Source organism: Mustelus asterias, chromosome 12 (assembly GCF_964213995.1).
Source record: "Mustelus asterias chromosome 12, sMusAst1.hap1.1, whole genome shotgun sequence".
NCBI classification, from domain to species: Eukaryota; Metazoa; Chordata; class Chondrichthyes; order Carcharhiniformes; family Triakidae; genus Mustelus; species Mustelus asterias.
In genome coordinates, this window is record NC_135812.1 from 71,286,965 (window position 1) to 71,305,128 (window position 18,164).

Below are 18,164 nucleotides of genomic sequence, written 5' to 3' on the forward strand. Positions count from 1 at the left end.
AGGAGGGAGAGAAAGATTTAAGAAGCTGTTCGTTGTCATAAAAAACACCTGGGGTTTTTCTTACTCTCCAGATGATCCTGGTGGTTTGGCTGAGGAGAGAGAAGCACCACAGTGCTTGATATGGTCAAGTCAGATCTGTTTAATAGATACCACGGCCAGCTGTGTGGTGGGTGTGCTCCAGTTTGTGCTTTTTAGCTTTGAGGGAGTAAAAATGAGAAGTACAATGGGAAGGTCAGGCATGGAGATAAATAGTTTCACTGCAATGAAGGGCACCAAGGAATGAGCTGAAAGGATGGTTAATCAGGTCAGAACAATGGCCTCCAGGTGTGTGGAAGTCAGGCAAGGAAGGATTTTTGAACTTGAACGCGAGGTGTAGTCTCCTGGGAGTTTTTGTCTGGCTGGATGTTACAAGTTACGGTATTGTAGGAAGATTTGGGCATGTGGGTCTTGAGAGAGAGCCTTGTTATAATATGAGGACATGAGACATAAGTGAAGTAGGGTAATGATATGAGATGGGGATTTTGTGCAGAATGATATTGAGGGATGGCAGGATGGTGGTCAATTCAAAGGGAAGGTGCTTGAGGAGTTGAAGTGAAGATGGAAGTCATTGAGGATGAGGAGTTGCTTAATGAAGGAAGGATATGTTGGGGTAGTTCAATGTGCAGCTGATGAGGTGATAACGATGAACATTTGAAAGGAAAGGGACAGAAGAAGGGTGGATGCATGACGATGAGAAGTTACCTGAGGAACAGGGCAAATATCAAGTCATAAATTAATATTGCTCCTTACACATCTTCAAGACCAGTAATTTACTTTTCAGTGTAATTGTTGTGATTACGTAGCTAAACCAATTTGTGCACAGTGATATCCCACAAAGAGCAAAGGGAATGAATGGACAATTAATTTGTTTTTGGTGGTTGATTATTGGCCAGAACACCAGATGAAGTTCCTGCTTTTAGTGTCATGTCAGCTTTTATACCAATGAAGAAAGCAAAAAGAAAAGCAGCGTTCCTACTGGACCAGATTACTATTTAGTGACCTGGTTAGAAAAAAAGAGTGTGGGTGTAAGTTGACTAGGTTGTTGCATTCACTGCTGAGACTCTCACCTAACGAATGGAAATTGTATGAGGTATTTGAAGATTATCGGCACTTGATACCAATTTCAAACTCTTCCTATTTTCCACACTCCAGTCCATGGGGCAGCACGGTGGCACAGTGGTTAGCACTGCTGCCTCACAGCGCTAGAGACCAGGGTTCAATTCCTACCTCGGGTGACTGTCTGTGTGGAGTTTGCACATTCTCCCCGTGTCTGCAATTAAGTTGCCTCCGGGTGCTCCAGATTCCTCCCACATTCCAGAGATGTGCAGGTTAGGCGGATTGGCCATGATAAATTGATCCTTAGTGCCAGGGAGATTAGCAGGGTAAATACGTGGGGTTAACGACCTGGGTGGGATTGTGGTCGGTGCAGACTCGATGGGCCAAATGGCCTCCTTCTGCACCGTAGGGATTCTATGATGATTACTACGCTGCATGTTCAGCTTCATAATGGTGTTACTCAGCATTCACACCAAAAATAGCCACCTCTATTGTTCTATGTTTCTAGTCTGATGCAGCAGAGATTAGAACTTTCCTCTTGTTCATTACTTTTGACACATTGAATGACATTATCAATGGAAATTTGTTTTTATTCTAGTCTTATCTGACAGTCAGTGACAAAGCAAGAGATGCTGCTGCTGTCCTCGTATCCAAGTAAGTGTATTTAAGTACTCATATTTAGCTGTCGCGTGTGAATGCGTGATAGTTTTGTATTTTACAAGAGCCTGTGCATCTGTGAATAGAATAAACATGGAGTTGAACAAAACCTTTTCCATTAGTATTTATACAGAACAATTTTGTCTTAGGAAAATTAAGTTGTCGTAATGGGGAAGTAGATTACTTGTTATGACGAGGAGCCACCATTTGACGAATCATCATGCTGATACAAGAACTCATTACCTTTGAGAGTTGGACTAGATCAGTTGCCATCCCACTGTGTGCAATGTGACACTGAGCAGGGGTTGGTGTATGGCATAAGGGGGACTAAAAGAGCAGGAAGAAAATTATTATTTTTTTTTAATAGGCTGAGTATGGACTGGATTCAACCAGCAGCCTGCAAACGTCTACTGTAAGATTTGATTCTGCCATTTGGCTGTACTTAATAAACAATCCTGAGTGTGCCAATAACTACACAAACAACCAGTTTAACACAATTAGTTAATGGTAATGTGGCTCATTTACACTTGCTAGAAGTGACATCCAGTCATACACAGGGACCTATTCACTGCAAACAAAAAGAACACGTTCAAGCATTTCACCATTTTGAATTGCCTGGGAACTTTGGAAACCTATATTGATTTCTCTGGTTGCTTTCTCCATGGCAATGCCTCAACCGATCAGTTGCCTTGCCAACCAATCAGCATTATTTTTCTCCTGTTGTATAAATAGTTCAGATCATTTGTAACTTGGTTGTTTGACCTGATGAGTGCAAGACAGAAACATAGTTTGTCGATCTCTCTTTTCACCATTTTTTTTAGTTGATAGTTGGTTTGCAAAATTGATTTTGATCCTTCCTTTCTTCTACTCATTGAGAAAGCTGGAATATTCTGATGAAATTTTATCACATCACCTTCCACTCTTAACTAATTTTCACTGGCGGATGCTGATCTGATGGGAGATAGAGTTACTTATTTTTCTATCCCATAAAACTGAAGGATTGTGAAATGCCAATATGATCAAGTTTACCATCTCCTTTCTGTTATGTATATGGCTTCCTCCTTCTGCAGTGGAAGGGCATGTGGCTTTCTGCTACTGAGACGGCCCCAAAACATCCTGATCAAGGGCCACCTGTCACACTAAACTTGTCAAAAAAAGCTTGGCGAAGGTCCACAGAATTCTCCGGACTTTTATTTTTTGTCAAAGGTCTTCCAGGGCGGTCCTAATAAATTCGGCATTATTTGGGCTAATAGACTGGTGAATATTCGGCACTCTTTAGTGTCCCGAAGATAAGTTTAAATTTATTTATTAGTGTCACAAGTAGGCTTGCATTAACGCTGCAATTAAGTCACTGTGAAAATCCCCTAGTTACCACACTCCGGCGCCTGTTCAGGTACGCTGAGGGAGAATTTAGCATGGCCAATGCACCTAACCAGCACGTCTTTCGGACTGTGGGAGGAAACCCACGCAGACACGGGGAGAACGCGCAGACTCCACGCAGACAGTGACCCAAGCCGGGATGATGTGGAGGGGAGCGCAGCATCCACACTAGGGTGCATGGCGGCACGGTGGCACAGTGGTTAGCCTCGCAGCGCCAGGGACCCGGGTTCAATTCCGGCCTCGGGTCACTGTCTGTCGGGTTTCCTCCGGGTGCTCCGGTTTCCCCTCTCAGTCCAAAGATGTGCGGATTAGGTTGATTGGCCTTGCTAAATTGACCCTTAGTGTCAAGTAGACTGGCAGGGTAAATATGAGGGGTTATGGGAATGGGGCCTGGGTGGGATTGTGGTTGGTGCAGACTCAATGGGCCGAATGGCCTCTTTCTGCACTGTAGGGTTTCTATGATTCAAAGGAATACAGACTGCAACTGAGAAACCTGCTATTATAGCTTTTAAATTTATAGACCACGCAGAAGGATTTAACTGTGTTTATCATTTGGTTTCCAATGGTGGCTTTATGCAGTGTGTCACTTGCCTCTTATCTCTCCATAAGTTTCAATTTCATTTAGGACTTGAGTCATGTAACCAATTTAAATGTGTGAAAACAATTGTCAGCCCAGTGGTCATTAGTTTTCAGTAACTGTGTGTCACAGTATAATAATTTTTGAAAGATTTATAATCTTTATGTGCATATCTATAGTAGGAGACCAGTTTTGTTGCGATGATATTGGCAGCATAGTTTAGGTGGTGATGGTGTAGATCGTTTTGGAATGGTGAAATCTGCCACACAGTGGTAGGATGTGGAATTACAGCGGTCATTTATTTCCTATTCTGCCTTTGCATCTTGGTGGTATCAATGTGCAATGCGCACAAACGCCACCTAGTGTTCTGCCACATAGAGGATAGATTGTCTGCAAGGGGATGGCGTGCAGCATAAGGGGACTGAAGAAATGGGCAGAAAATTAGATTGGATATATTTTTTTTGATGCTATATTGGTATGCCTTGTAGTTGATAGATTATTAATATTAGTCCACTGTTTTATTCGTCATTCAGTGAGCATGGGAATGCTTTGGTTAAATCTTATATTATCTCATCACAGGTCGAAGATGGTTTGACAGAAGATAGTGTTTCACCAAACCTATTCATTTCTCACTCATAATGCTGAAAGAATACAAAATCCTACCACAGGCTAGTTTCCCATTTGAATTCTGATGTTCTGCTGCAGTTACTGAATGGATCCATCGTCAAACACTTGACACCCAGACACTTAATGACACAGTTCAAATTCTTCATTTCTTATTCTTCACCCTCACTATATTATTCAGGGACTTGCAGATTTTTTTCATTTTTACACTTTTAACTTCCCAGTTCCGATTTTAAAAAATCGCACCCTGAAACATAAACTCTGTTCTTTCGTCCATCTGTTGCCAGATCTGAGTATTTCCAGCACTTTCTGTTTTTATTTCAGATTGAGGGGCAGGCAGAAAGTGAAGTTAAGACCGTGATTCGATCAGCCTTGATCTCATTGAATGGCGGAGCAAGCTCAAGGGGCCAAGTGGCCTACTCCTCCTATTCCTTGGGGAGGGGGGGGCGGGGGGGCAGAATTCTGTGATCTCATCTGTGCTTGCCCTGCTGCAAGTGAGGAGAGAGAATTTGGTGTTCCACCCAAAACTCCATTCACTTTCAGCAGCACCAGAGAATCCCAGCTGTGAATAAGGACAAAGATATTCGGCGATTATGTTCATAATTCCAGCAGCCAGAGCATTTTGCTTTTGGGTTTGCAGATTTTTATCGGATTGTAACCATTTCCCCACTGAAAATTGTTTAGTGCAACTTGATTGGTGGAATTGTTTGCACCTAAATGGGTTAATGGTATTTTTGTTTGTGTAAATGACCATCGCGAGCCATGATGTGGAGATGCCGGCATTGGACTGGTGTGAGCACAGTAAGTAGTCTCACAACACCAGTCTAAAGTCCAACAGATTTATTTGGTAGCGCGAGCTTTCGGAGCGCTGCCACTTCAGGTAAGTGGAGAGTTGGGTTCACAAACAGGGCATATATAGACACAATCTCGATTGCAAGATAATTGCTGGAATGCGAGTCTTAACAGGTAATCAAGTCTTTACAAGTGCAGACAATGTGAGTGGAGAGGGGCATGAAGGGGCAGCGCTCCAAAAGCTTGTTCTACCAAATAAACCTGTTGGACTTTAACCTGGTGCCGTGAGACTTCTTAGTGTACTTATCATGATCTTTTCTATTTGACATTGGGTGCCAGTCTCTATAGGCAATGTGAGCTAAATGGTATATTATGGAAGTGGGGGACTGGTTATCCAGATTTACTTCCCCAGAAAAGGAAGTTGGACCCTGCTTTTTTTGGTAGACACATTTTTGTTTGAGAAAGACAAGTCGTGGTGAATTTCCCTCCTTTTATGTAATGCGTGGAACCTCAGGAAGTGGGTGAAATCCTTAATGAGTACTTTGTATCTGTATTTACCAAGGAGAAGGACATGATGGATGTTGAGGTCAGGGATAGGTGTGTGAACGCTCTAGAGAATGTCAATATATTAAAGGAGGAAATGTTGAGTATCCTAAATTGCATTAAGGTAGACAAGTCCCCAGGGACATATGGGATCTATCCCAGGTTACTGCAGGCAACAAGGTGAGGTTCCAGAGGAATGGAGAATAGCCAATGTTGTTCTCTTCTTTAAGAAAGAAAGCAGGGATAATCCAGGAAATTATAGGCCTGTGAGCCTGACATCAGTGGTGGGGAAGCTTTTGGAAAAGATACTGAGGGACAGGATGTATGCAGATTTGGAGGAAAATGGACTAGTTAGTGACGGGCAGCATAGTTTTGTACGGGGAAGGTCATGTCTCACCAACTTGATTGAGTTTTTTGAAGAAGTGACAACGATAATTGACGAGGAAAGGGCTGTGGAAGTAGTTTATATGGACTTTAGTAAGGCGTTTGACGAAGTCCCACATGGCAGACTGGTACAAAAACTAAAATCACATGGGATTCGGGATGGGCTGACTGGATGGATACAGAACTAGCTTGGTTAAAGAAGACAGAGTAGGGGTGGTAGGGTGTTTTTCAGAATGGAGATCTGTAGTTAATGGTGTTCCGCAGGGATTAGTGCTGGGACTTCTGTTGTTTTGTAATATACATAAATGGTCTGGAGGAAAATGTAGGTGGCCTGATTAATAAGTTTGCGGATGACACGAAGATTGGTGGAGTTGTTGGTATAGTCGAGGATTGTCAGAGGACACAACAGGATGTAGGTAGATTGGAGATTTGGGCACAGAAATGGCAGATGGAGTTTAATCCAGACAAATGTGAGATGATGCATTTTGGAGGATCCAACTTAGGTGTGAATTATACTGTAAATGGGAGCATTAACATACAGCGGGATCTGAGCGTGCAGGTCCACATTTCCCTAAAAGTGGCAATGCAGGTGGCCAAGGTGGCTAAGAAGGCCTATGGCATGTTTGCCTTCAGCCAGGACATTGAGTACAGGAGTTAGAAAATCATTTTGCAGCTACATAAAACCTTGATTAGGCCGCATTTCGAGTATTGCATGCAGTTCTGGTCACCACATTATCAGAAGGACGTGGAAGCTTAGGAGAGAGTACAAAGAAAGTTCACCAGGATGTTGCCTGGTCTCGAGAGTGTTGACTATGAGAGAGGTTGAATAAACCCGGATTGTTTTCACTGGAAAGGTGGAGGCTGAGGGGAGACCTGATAGAGGTCTACAAAATTATGAGAGGCATAGACAGGGTGGATAGTCAGAGGCTTTTTCCAAGGGTGGAACTGTCAGTTACAAGGGGGCACAGGTTCAAGGGAAGAAGGGGAAAATTTTTAAGGGTGATGTGCGGGGCACGTTTTTCACACAGAGAGTGGTGGGTGCCTGGAATGCACTGCTGGAGGATATGGTGGAAACAGGCACATTAGCAACATTTAAGAGGCAACTGGATGGGTACATGAATAGGGAGGGAACAGAGGGATACGGACCGAGTAAGGGCAGTAGGTTTTTTTTTAGTTTGGTTAAGGTATGATTGACGCAGGCTTGGAGGGCCGAAGGGGATGTTCCTGTGCTGTACTTTGTTCTTTGTAGTGGATTTAGACTCATCCCTGAAAATACTTTGTCAACATTAACTCTTGCATGGAGTTTAAACCAATTGAATTTCATGATTATCGGGTTTAATGTTTGACTAATGGATGAAATTTAACCATTTTGAATCAAATTACTAGGAGCAAGCCAGAAAAATAAGGACAACATACACAAGAACTTGTATTTCTCTGTCAGTTGTCTGTGTGTCTTATTCTTTGATTGGTGGGTTCCTGATGAACCTCCTAGTGCTGGAAACCTTAAAACAATTGAAAAGAGGCCCACCAACATCCAAAAAGATGACTTGAAGTTTTCGCTCTAGTCAGGACGCTGCACTAAAGCATTGGCATCTGAGTTCTGGCGATGGGTCTGTGTCTGCAACTTAACCTATCTCGTCTCTTTTCCCTGCAGCCCTTTTTAAACAAAGGGCACAACATTTGCCACCTTCCAATCTTCAGGCACCTCACCTGTGACTATCGATGATTCATGTATCGCTGTTAGGGGACCCACAATTTCCTCCCTAACCTCTCACAATGTCCTGGGATACACTTCATCAGGTCCTGGGGATTTATCTACCTTGATGCGCTTTAAGACTTCCAGCACCACCTTCTCTGTAATATGTACACTCCTCAAGACATCATTATTTATTTCCCTAAGTTCCCTAACTTCCAAGCTTTTCTCAACAGTGAATACTGATGAGAATTATTCATTTAGGATCTCGCCCATCTCTTGTGGATCCGCACATAGATGACCTTGTTGATCCTTAAGAGGCCCTACTCTCTCCCTAGTTACTCTTTTGCCCTTTATGTATGTCATCAGATGGGCGGCACGGTGGAACAGTGGTTAGCACTGCTGCTTTACAGCACCAGGGACCCGGGTTCGATTCCCAGCTTGGGTCACTGTCTGTGTGGAGTTTGCACGTTCTCCCCTGTCTGCGTGGGTTTCCTCCAGGTGCTCCAGTCTCCTCCCACAGTTTGAAAGACGTGATAATTAGATGTATTGACCTGAACAGGCGCCGGAGTGTGGCGACTAGGGGATTTTCACAGTAACTTCATTGCAGTGTTAATGTGACTAATAAATAAAATAAAAATAAAATGTATTTGTAAAAGCTCTTTGCATTCTCCTTTGCCTTATCTGCCAAACAAGTGTTTTTTTTATTCTTTAACATCCCGTTAAAGAATAAAAAAACCACACCTGCAGAAATAATTTTTGTGGTTACGCACCAGCTGCACATGGATGGAGTGGAAGCCCTTGTGATTGACTGATATGGATCTGGGGGTGCATGGATTGCCAGGCCTGTGGATGTTCTGCTTCTGTGGGAAGGCACCACAGCCACAGACCCACATTCTCGCAAGTGAAGTCGGGATTACTGGCAAACAAGCCATCAGTGATCTGTTGTATACTTCTGAAGCCACTATCTGAGAAATCCTGGCGGTCAACAGCATTGCCCCGGAAGGATTCGATGATAAGAGTTGAAGGCAGTGGTGAGTTTGGAAACAACTGGTAATGCGTGGCCACCAGATGCTGAAAGCAGATCTTCTCCAGAAGGCCAATGTCTGTGACCACCTGATGCAACCAGTAACTCTCTGGAGACCCTTTATTTGGACACATCACAAAAACACAGCCTCCTGCAAGCTGCTGCTGACCTGGTACAGCTCTCTACACAGCAGACCGGTGATGGCCTTAGGTTGGACCTCTGACCAAGGATTGACCCTCATCTGTTTGGGAAAACCTCTGAAATGTAGAAAGTTACCTTTCAGCAAAACGACTGTAAACTAACACTTAATCACCAGCGGGTGAATAAATGTATTTGCTGCAATATTTCCTTCAGACTGATTCAGCCCCCTCAAATTACTACTATGTTCACGCCTTGCCTTCACTGGTGAGTTTCAGGGAACCAGAAATCTATGAATACATTCTTACATTTGAAAGTCAGATTAAATATTGTACTAATTGAGCAATTAGCAGATGTTAATAGGCAATCCAACTGCACCCATGGATAGATAACAGATGTTGACCTTGTGAGCTATGCCCATATCCCACGAACAAACATTAAAAAAGCAAAAAGCACCCTAACACACTCCAGTTAAACCTGGAAGTTGTGGGGTTGTTTCCAGTTTCCCATTGCACTGGCCTTTTGTCCATTTTAACCACCTCTATGTCACCCTCCCCACCTCACCGGCCTGTGGAGCAATCTAGTCAGTCCTACCCCCTCGCACAATCCCCTTATTTATATTTATTAAATAAAATATATTTATTTCTACACTGTGTATTGTATTACTGTGTTATATTAAACCGAAGCAGTTGGGGAACAGCACCCATGTCAATATAGAGACAAAAAGGAAGCATAAAAAGATCAGCAGCTTCATTTTACAGGCCACAGCTACAGGTGGGCTGCGTAAACAAGATGAACAAGGGACAGGAGGATGGGAACTTTGATAAACCACAAAGGAGTTAGTCATAGCAGACTGCAGATGGGGTGGCCATGTAGGCATGCTTCGTTAGTAACTGAACATTATTAAGCAAGCAAATAGCATTGACATTACTTATGTTCAGACATGGAAAATCATGTCTCTCTCATTTGATTGAGTTTTTTGAAGGGTTAACCAAGAAGGTAGATGAGGGCAGTGCAGTTGATGTTGTCTACATGGACTTTTAGCAAGGCCTTTGACAAGATACCGCATGGTAGGTTGTTGCATAAAGTTAAATCTCACTGGATCCAAGTGAGGTATCTAAATGGACACAAAATTGGCTTGATGACAGAATAAGAAGTTTAACAACACCAGGTTAAAGTCCAACAGGTTTATTTGGTAGCAAATGAGGGCTACCAAATAAACCTGTTGGACTTTAACCTGGTGTTGTTAAACTTCTTACTGTGTTTACCCCAGTCCAACGCCGGCATCTCCACATCTTGATGACAGAAGCCAGAGGGTGGTTGTAGAGGATTGTTTTTCAAACTGGAGGCCTGTGACCAGTGGTGTGCCTCAGGGATCAGTGCTGGGTCCACTGTTATTTGTCATTTATATTAATGATTTGGATGAGAGTATAGGAGGGATGGTTAGTAAGTTTGCAGATGACACCAAGTTTGGTGGCATAGTGGACAGTGAAGAAGGTTATCTCGGATTGCAACGGGATCTTGATCAATTGGGCCAGTGGGCTGACGAATGGCAGATGGAGTTTAATTTAGATAAATGTGAGGTGATGCATTTTGGTAGATTGAACCAGGGCAGGTCTTACTCAGTTAATGGTCGGGTGTTGGAGAGAGTTACAGAACAAAGAGATCTAGGGGTACAGGTTCATAGCTCCTCAAAAGTGCAGTTACAGGTGGACAGAGTGGTGAAGAAGGCATTCGGCATGCTTGGTTTCATTGGTCAGAACGTTGAATACAGGAGTTGGGACGTCTTCTCAAAGTTGTACAAGACATTGGTAAGGCCACAGTTGGAATACTGTGTACAGTTCTGATCACCCTATTATAGAAAGGATATTATTAAACTAGAAAGAGTGCAGAAAAGATTTACTGGGATTCTACCGGGACTTGATGGATTGAGTTATAAGGAGAGGCTGGATAGACCGGGACATTTTTCTCTGGAGCGTAGGAGGCCGAGGGATGATCTTATAGAGGTCTATAAAATAATAAGGGGCATAGATTAGCTAGATAGTCAATATCCTTTTCCAAAGGTAGGGGAGTCTAAAACTAGAGGGCATAGGTTTAAGGGGAGAGATACAAAAGGGTCCAGAGGGGCAATTTTTCCCACATTGAGGGTGGTGAGTGTCTGGAACAAGCTGCTAGAGGGGGGTACAATTTTGTCTTTTAAAAAGCATTTAGACAGTTACATTGGGTAAGTTGGGTTATAGGGATATGGGCCAAATGCGGGCAATTGGGACTAGCTTAGGGGTTTTAAAAAATAAGGACGGCATGGACAACTTGGGCCGAAGGGCCTGTTTCCATGCTGTAAACCTCTTATGACCTTCTGACTCTATGTAAGTGTCGTTGGCTCGGTCAGCATTTATTATCCATCCCTAACTGCCCTTGAGGTGGTGGTGCACTGCCACCTTGAACTGCTACCATCCACATGGTCTCGACACATCCACAGCGATGTAATCAAGGGAGTTCCAGGACTTTGACCCAGCAACGGTGAGGCAACAATGATATAATTAGAAGTCAGGATGTTGTGTGCCTTGGCGGGGAAGTTGCATGTAGTGGTGTTCCCATGTATTTGCTGCCTTAGTTCTTCTAGGTGGTAGAGGTCGCAGGTTTGGTAGATGCTGTCGAAGGAGCCTTGGTGAGCTCCTGCAGTGCATCTTAGAGATGGTACATTATGCTGCCACTGTACATCAAAGATGGAGAGAGTAATTGTTGAAGATGGGAGATGGGGTGCCAATCAAGTGGGCTGCTTTGTCCTGCGTAGTGTCAAGCTTCTTGAATATTGTTGGAGCTGCACTTGTCCTGGCAAGTGGTAAACATTCCCTCACACTCCTGACTTATGCCTTGTAGATGATGGTTAGGATTTTTAAAAGTTTATTTATTTGTCGCAAGTAATGCTCACATTAACACTGCAATGCAGTTACTGTGAAATTCCCCTAGTTGCCACAGTCCGCCGTCTGTTCGGGTCAATTCGCCTAACCACCTCATCTTTCAGTTTGGGGATGTCAAGGGGTGAGTTACTCTTTGCAGAATTCCCAAACTCTGACCTGCTCTTCTAGCCACAGTATTTATATGGCTGGTCCAGGTCAGTTTCTCGTTAGTGATAACTCCCCAAAATATTGGTAACACCATGATTATTTTTTGTTTTTGCTGTGGCAGTTCAAGTTCCTCAATATTGTCTGACCTAGCAGACTTAAGGGGTGTTCGCTAGGGAGCGATCTTCAGACTTTGCTGACAACATTCCATCAGAAATTAAACCGTTGAAACTGAACAGTGCTACAGTGGAGGCGAATTGACCACCAGATGTGTATTTGCAAAAGCCGTCGGCATGCTGATTGATGATGTATTTCGGATTTCTAGACGGATCTAAAGGCGTGTTCCAGTATGCACCCCCAGGGTGTCCAGAATGGGTGTGAGTGTGCTGCCCTCCGCACATCTTCACTCAACTACCAGCTGCTTGCATTGTTGCTAGGAATGCCCTTACTGCTGCAAGGTTCCCTTAGTTTGCACCAGTGGACCATGTCTGATGTGGCTTTCCACTATGGATCTTGCCACCATCAATTGCTTTGCTCGTTTGTTTTGAGGACATTATGGGTTGTGCATATTTGCTTTGGGTCTTCATGTGACTGAACAGATTTTTCCACCCGCAGAGCTCTGAAAAAAGATGGTTTATAACTTTAAAACAAATCATTTATTGAGACCGTGTTGTGAATTTACAATAAAAAGCAAGCTAATTTTTTTGTCCTGGTTATTAACATTTTTCTAGTGAACTGTAAAATTATCGAGTGGACAAAGCTCTGTGTGTACATTTTTTGATGTGGAGATGCCGGCGTTGGACTGGGGTAAACACAGTAAGAAGTTTAACAACACCAGGTTAAAGTCCAACAGGTTTATTTGGTAGCAAAAGCCACAAAAATAAACCTGTTGGACTTTAACCTGGTGTTGTTAAACTTCTTACTGTACATTTTTTCACATCGGTTCTGGGGACTGCCGGGATGTTACTTGCCGAAACTCGAGGCAGGGATACTGGGGCAATAAAGTATCTTAAAGGCGACTGGGGTGGTTCTGCACGTCGTTTTTTTTTGATAGAAGATAACAGAGTGGGAAGAAAATGCTCAAGGTGGCACAGTGGTTAGCAATGCTGCCTCAGTGCCAGGGACCCGGGTTCGATTCCTGGCTTGTGTCACTGTCTGTGTGGAGTTTGCACGTTCTCCCTGTGTCTGCGTGGATTTCCTCTGGGTGCTCCAGTTTTCTCCCACAGTCCAAAGATGTGCAAGTTAGGTGGATTGGCCATGCTAAATTGCCCCTTCGTGTTAGGGGGACTGGCTAGGGTAAATGCATAGAGTTATGGGGATAGGGCCTGGGTGATATTGTGGTTGTTGCAGACTTGATGGGCCCAATGGCCTCCTTGTACTCTAGGATTCTATGATGTTGCAATAGAAATGAATATATGTTTGCTGCAACTGTTGTTTCTTTTAGATGGGCGGAAAGTGATTTATTTTCTTTTGGCACAAATGCCTTTTGCAACGCACCCAATAAAATATTGAAAATGCACTTAAGATTAGAGGGGGAAAGCTCAAAGGAGGTATGAGGGGCAAGTTTTTTACACAGTGGTAGTGTCTGGAACGTGCTGCTCGGGGTGGTGATGCATGCAGATACGACAGGCGCATTTAAAGGGGCTTTTAGATAAACACATGAATATGTAATGAATAGAGGGATCTGGATCCAGGGCAGGCAGACGGGATTAGTTTAATTTGGTGTTGTGTTCAGCAAAACATTGTGGGCCGAAGGATCTGTACCTATGTTGTACTGTTCTATGTCCTAAAATCACCCTCCTTCTCAAAGACGAGGGTTTGGCTTTGTCATCTTTGAACATAGGGGCGGCACGGTAGCACAGTGGTTAGCACTGCTGCTTCACAGCTCCAGGGACCTGGGTTCGATTCCCGGCTTGGGTCACTGTCTGTGTGGAGTTTGCACATTCTCCTCGTGTCTGCGTGGGTTTCCTCCGGGTGCTCCGGTTTCCTCCCACAGTCCAAAGATGTGCAGGTTAGGTTGATTGGCCATGCTAAAAATTGCCCTTCGTGTCCTGAGATGTGTGGGTTAGAAGGATTAGTGGGTAAAATATGAAGGGATATGGGGGTAGGGCCTGGGTGGGATTGCGGTCGGTGCAGACTCGATGGGCTGAATGGCCTCTTTCTGTACTGTAGGGTTTCTATGATTCTATAAAGTGGTGTACAGTATTTCAGTGCATCCCAATGGAGACACATCTGAGTATTTACATCATTTTGTTTCTGCTTGGCTCGCTTGTACACTGCATAAACATTTGTCCACATTTTTGGGAGAATTGAAAGGTAGACTTTCACACTGAAATGTGCTGTGGTTCGTATTCGTCCGTCACACTTGCAGTCAGGTCTCGTAGATTTGGCCATGTGCAGTAATAAATATTTAGCACCATCTAGTGGAAAAAGACATTGACGACATTACAATGTTTGACAACAGGAAAATAAATAAAATATCCAGTCTTTCACGGATGGAAAATTGATATGTCAGTATCATTGACTTGGCATTCATTTTTCGCACATGATTGTAGATCAGTGATGGGCAACCTTGGCTAGCGAGTGGGCCACAAGTGGCCTTCCTTCATGTCAGTGGGCTGTAACATTTAAATCAGGCTTGTTCACAAAGAATGACCCCATGAATAAGATTAAATAGGTTTAATGCATGCTGAATATTTCATAAGTTATAGAAAATACTTCATCATTTATATATTAATAGAACTGTCATCAACTTAAATGGGTAAAAACATAAGAAATCTTTACACTTTGGACGTGGAGGGCGCGCACAGCTCTCACAGTGAATGTTGTGTACACTTAGCATGCACCTCACTTCACTTGCCCTTGCTCTATATGTGTGTAGCTTCAGTCATGCTGGTAGAAAAAAACTACGCAGAATGTGGCAACCCTGCACACGGGCATCTGTCTACATAATGTCTCATGGGCCACATGTGGCTCCCAGGCTGTAGATTGCCCACCACAGATCAACATTAGTCTGTAGGTGATTACAACCAAATGGAGTAAAATGCAATATGATATTCATTCTAGGCATATAAAAATGCAATAGTAAAACCAACACTTTTATGGACATTGGCCTCTTTTGATTAAGACTTGGATAGTGCACAGGTTTTATAACTATCTTTCTGCCTCATTCCTGATACTGTGAACAATACGTATTGCGCAAATTGGGTACCAGTTCAATAGCAACACACCTTGTCGTTCCTTTATTGCTGCTAAGGACGTGAATTTTGAGGTGTGGATCTCCTGGAAAAAATGTACTTAATCCTTCACCTTGTTTCTAAGTATTTTATTGAGTTGGTTCAGTTGGCTAGAAGGCTAGCAACTGGGTCAGGTTCACACCAACAGCACAGGGCTAGATCCCTGTTGAAGTAGTGTGGATATCTACCTCTTCATCCTATCTGGAGTGAAAAATCATGGCACTTCACTGTGGTTTGAGAAATAATCGGCATGTTCCTGCCATTAGCCAGGAAACTCAAGAAGAAATGTTTTGCTGTATTTTTAAAATTCTTCTACTGGAAATTAAGCTGAACTAAAATTAATGTACTTGCACAGCAAGCACACCTACAGATCCCATTAGTAGTGAAATTGTGGTGTCAGCTATAAGGGAAGCAGCGGCTCGCTATTCCTTATTCCTTGTGTGTCAGTCACGCTGCAGTTGGGAACACACTCGGATCTGAGTTATGAGATTGTGGGTTGAAGTCCCATTCCAGACCTGAGCACCCTAAGTCTGACTCTCAGTGCAGTGTTGAGAGAGTGTTACACTGTTGGAGGTACTGTGTTTTAGATGAAACATTAAACCGTGATCCTGTGTCACCTCTTTAGCGGGTGTCAAACGTCATATGGCACATAAGGGAGATGGTGGCATAGTAGTATTATAGCTAGACTATTAATCCATTATTCAGCTAATATTCTGGGGACCCGGGTTCAATCCCGCCATGTCAGACAGTAAAATTGGAATTCAATTTTTTAAAAATCTGCAATTCCGAATCTACTAATGACTGTGAAACCATTGTCGATTTCGGAAAAACCCATCTGGTTCACTGAAGTCCTTTAGGGAAGGAAATTTGCCTTCCTTACCTGGTCTAGCTAGCCTACATATGACTCCAGAGCCACAACAATGTGGTTGACTCTCAACTACCCTCCAAGGGCAACTAGGGATGGGCAATAAATGTTGGCCAGCCAGCGTCCCATGAATGAATTTAAAAAACTATTCCAACGAAGAGCAGGGAATTATCGCCAGTTATCTGGCCAGTACTTATCCCTCAATCAACAACACACAAGTAAATTATCTGGTCTTTATCACACACTGTTTGTGGGAGTCTGCTGTTCATAAATTGGCTGTTGCATTTCTTAGATTTATAACAGCAACTACATTTAGTTGTTTTGGGCTGTGGAGGTCATGGAAGGTGCTATATAAATCCAAGTCTTATACAGAGAAGCAAGCTTTATGACTAATAGATTATAGCATAGAGGATGGTATTTCTCCTTGTATGTAACATCAATAATATATACTGTTAGTATTGATTACCAAAGTTTGACCTGAAATACTACCTGTATATAACCTTGTTCTTTGACATTAGAATATTTCTTGCTCTGCAATGTTAGCTATGTCAACTCTTGTGGAATTTGCACCCCTTTGCTCCTTTGACTTGGCACGTAATATAAGACGAGACGTCATGATCTTAAGATTTCTTGTCAGTAGATTCTCTAGATGTAACTCGAGGTTTAAATAATTAAGCATAATGTTTTGCTTTCAGAAATATTAATAGAGTTGTTTCTTGGTTCTGAACAGGTTTGTAACTCGCCCAGATGTCAAACAGAAAAGATTGCCAGATTTCTTGGATTGGGTGCTGACGTCACTATCCAAAGCCGGTCAGACAATGGAAGGCATGGTTGTGATAGATGGAATGCTTCAGGCTCTGGTAAATACTTGATCACATAGGTCACCTTTTAATTAGCTAAGTTCAAATATTGAATTGTCAAGGATATTTGTTTTCCTGTGTAAAACATTGCAAGGCATCTTAGCGTAAGAAATAGGAATGGGCCATTTGGCCCATCAAGTCTGCTCTGATTGTGGCTTCAACTTCATTTTCCTGCCCGTACCCTGTCCTTAACTCTCTTGTCAATTAAAAAAAATGTCTTGCTCCAGCCTTGATTATTATGTGCTGGTAAGAAAATACATACCATTTCGTCTTCCCTTTCACTTAAAAATTGTTTATTTTTCTCTTTCCTCTTCCCTCTTTTGGTCTCCAAATGCCCTTCAATAGAGCTATAGAACAGCTATAGCGAGAAGCCTCTTGGACTCTTCCCTGAGTAGCTGCTTGTCAGGTGTGCAAAAGTAGCAGAGCATGATTTTTTTTTTGCCTGTTTGTTTTCTTGCTGATGCTTTATCCGAGTTGGAAATGTATCAACTGAAGAACGTGGATGTAGTTTGGCATACTTGCCCCAGAGTTAAAAAGTTGTAGACTTAATCACATAATCCAGACTGACATTCGGGGTTCAGTGATGCTACCTGGAGTGAAGATTTGTCCTCCAGGGCTCCCTCAACAACCACCACCACCAAAAACAGATCAGCCAGTAGTGAATGAGTCAGAACTTCCATGTCACTTGGTATAAAATGACTTCACTTGCACAATAAATAGTGTTGAGAAACAGGTAGTTTTAAGTGATCTATATTTGTATTGCTGGATGTTAGAAATAAGACATGGATTCAAGTGGGTTTAAATTACTGCTTTGTGTAGGGGAGGGTACAACTCTAGTTATATTCATGTTAGACAAAAGTGTTTGCATGAATGGGGATTTTTGGTTTTAGTTCAAACTGTGTGTCTATTGTGCTGAAAGAGTTAACAACAGAAAGGTAAACACACAAGCTTGGAAAAAAAGAACCAGATGTTACTTAGTAACCAGGGCAACCTATAAGAAAAAAACCTTTTGAGATAAGTTTTTTAGCTGAATTCATAGCATTGGAAGCTAGAGAGTGAACAACTCTCAGCTCTGCAGGAAAGCCACACAATGGAGTAATAGGCACAAAAGCAAGCTTCAGGGGAGCACAAGAGCAGCTAGTTATGAAAACTAAAAAATGAAAAGAGACATTTCCAGGAATATTGGAATAAAAAGGAGAGCAGGAACAGGGTGCTATTCATTGAAGTT

At 42.8% G+C, this 18,164-nt stretch overlaps 1 protein-coding gene across 2 annotated transcripts in view; it reads left to right on the top strand.

Annotated features, from left to right (window-relative positions):
• tbcd (tubulin folding cofactor D) overlaps window positions 1–18,164 on the top strand; it is a 248,461-nt gene that overhangs the window by 24,955 nt on the left and 205,342 nt on the right. For both annotated transcript variants that reach the window (XM_078225420.1, XM_078225421.1), the window contains exons 6-7: window positions 1,694–1,749; window positions 16,807–16,936. In XM_078225420.1, the coding sequence (XP_078081546.1) occupies window positions 1,694–1,749; window positions 16,807–16,936 (186 nt within the window). The remainder of the gene's footprint in view (window positions 1–1,693; window positions 1,750–16,806; window positions 16,937–18,164) is intronic.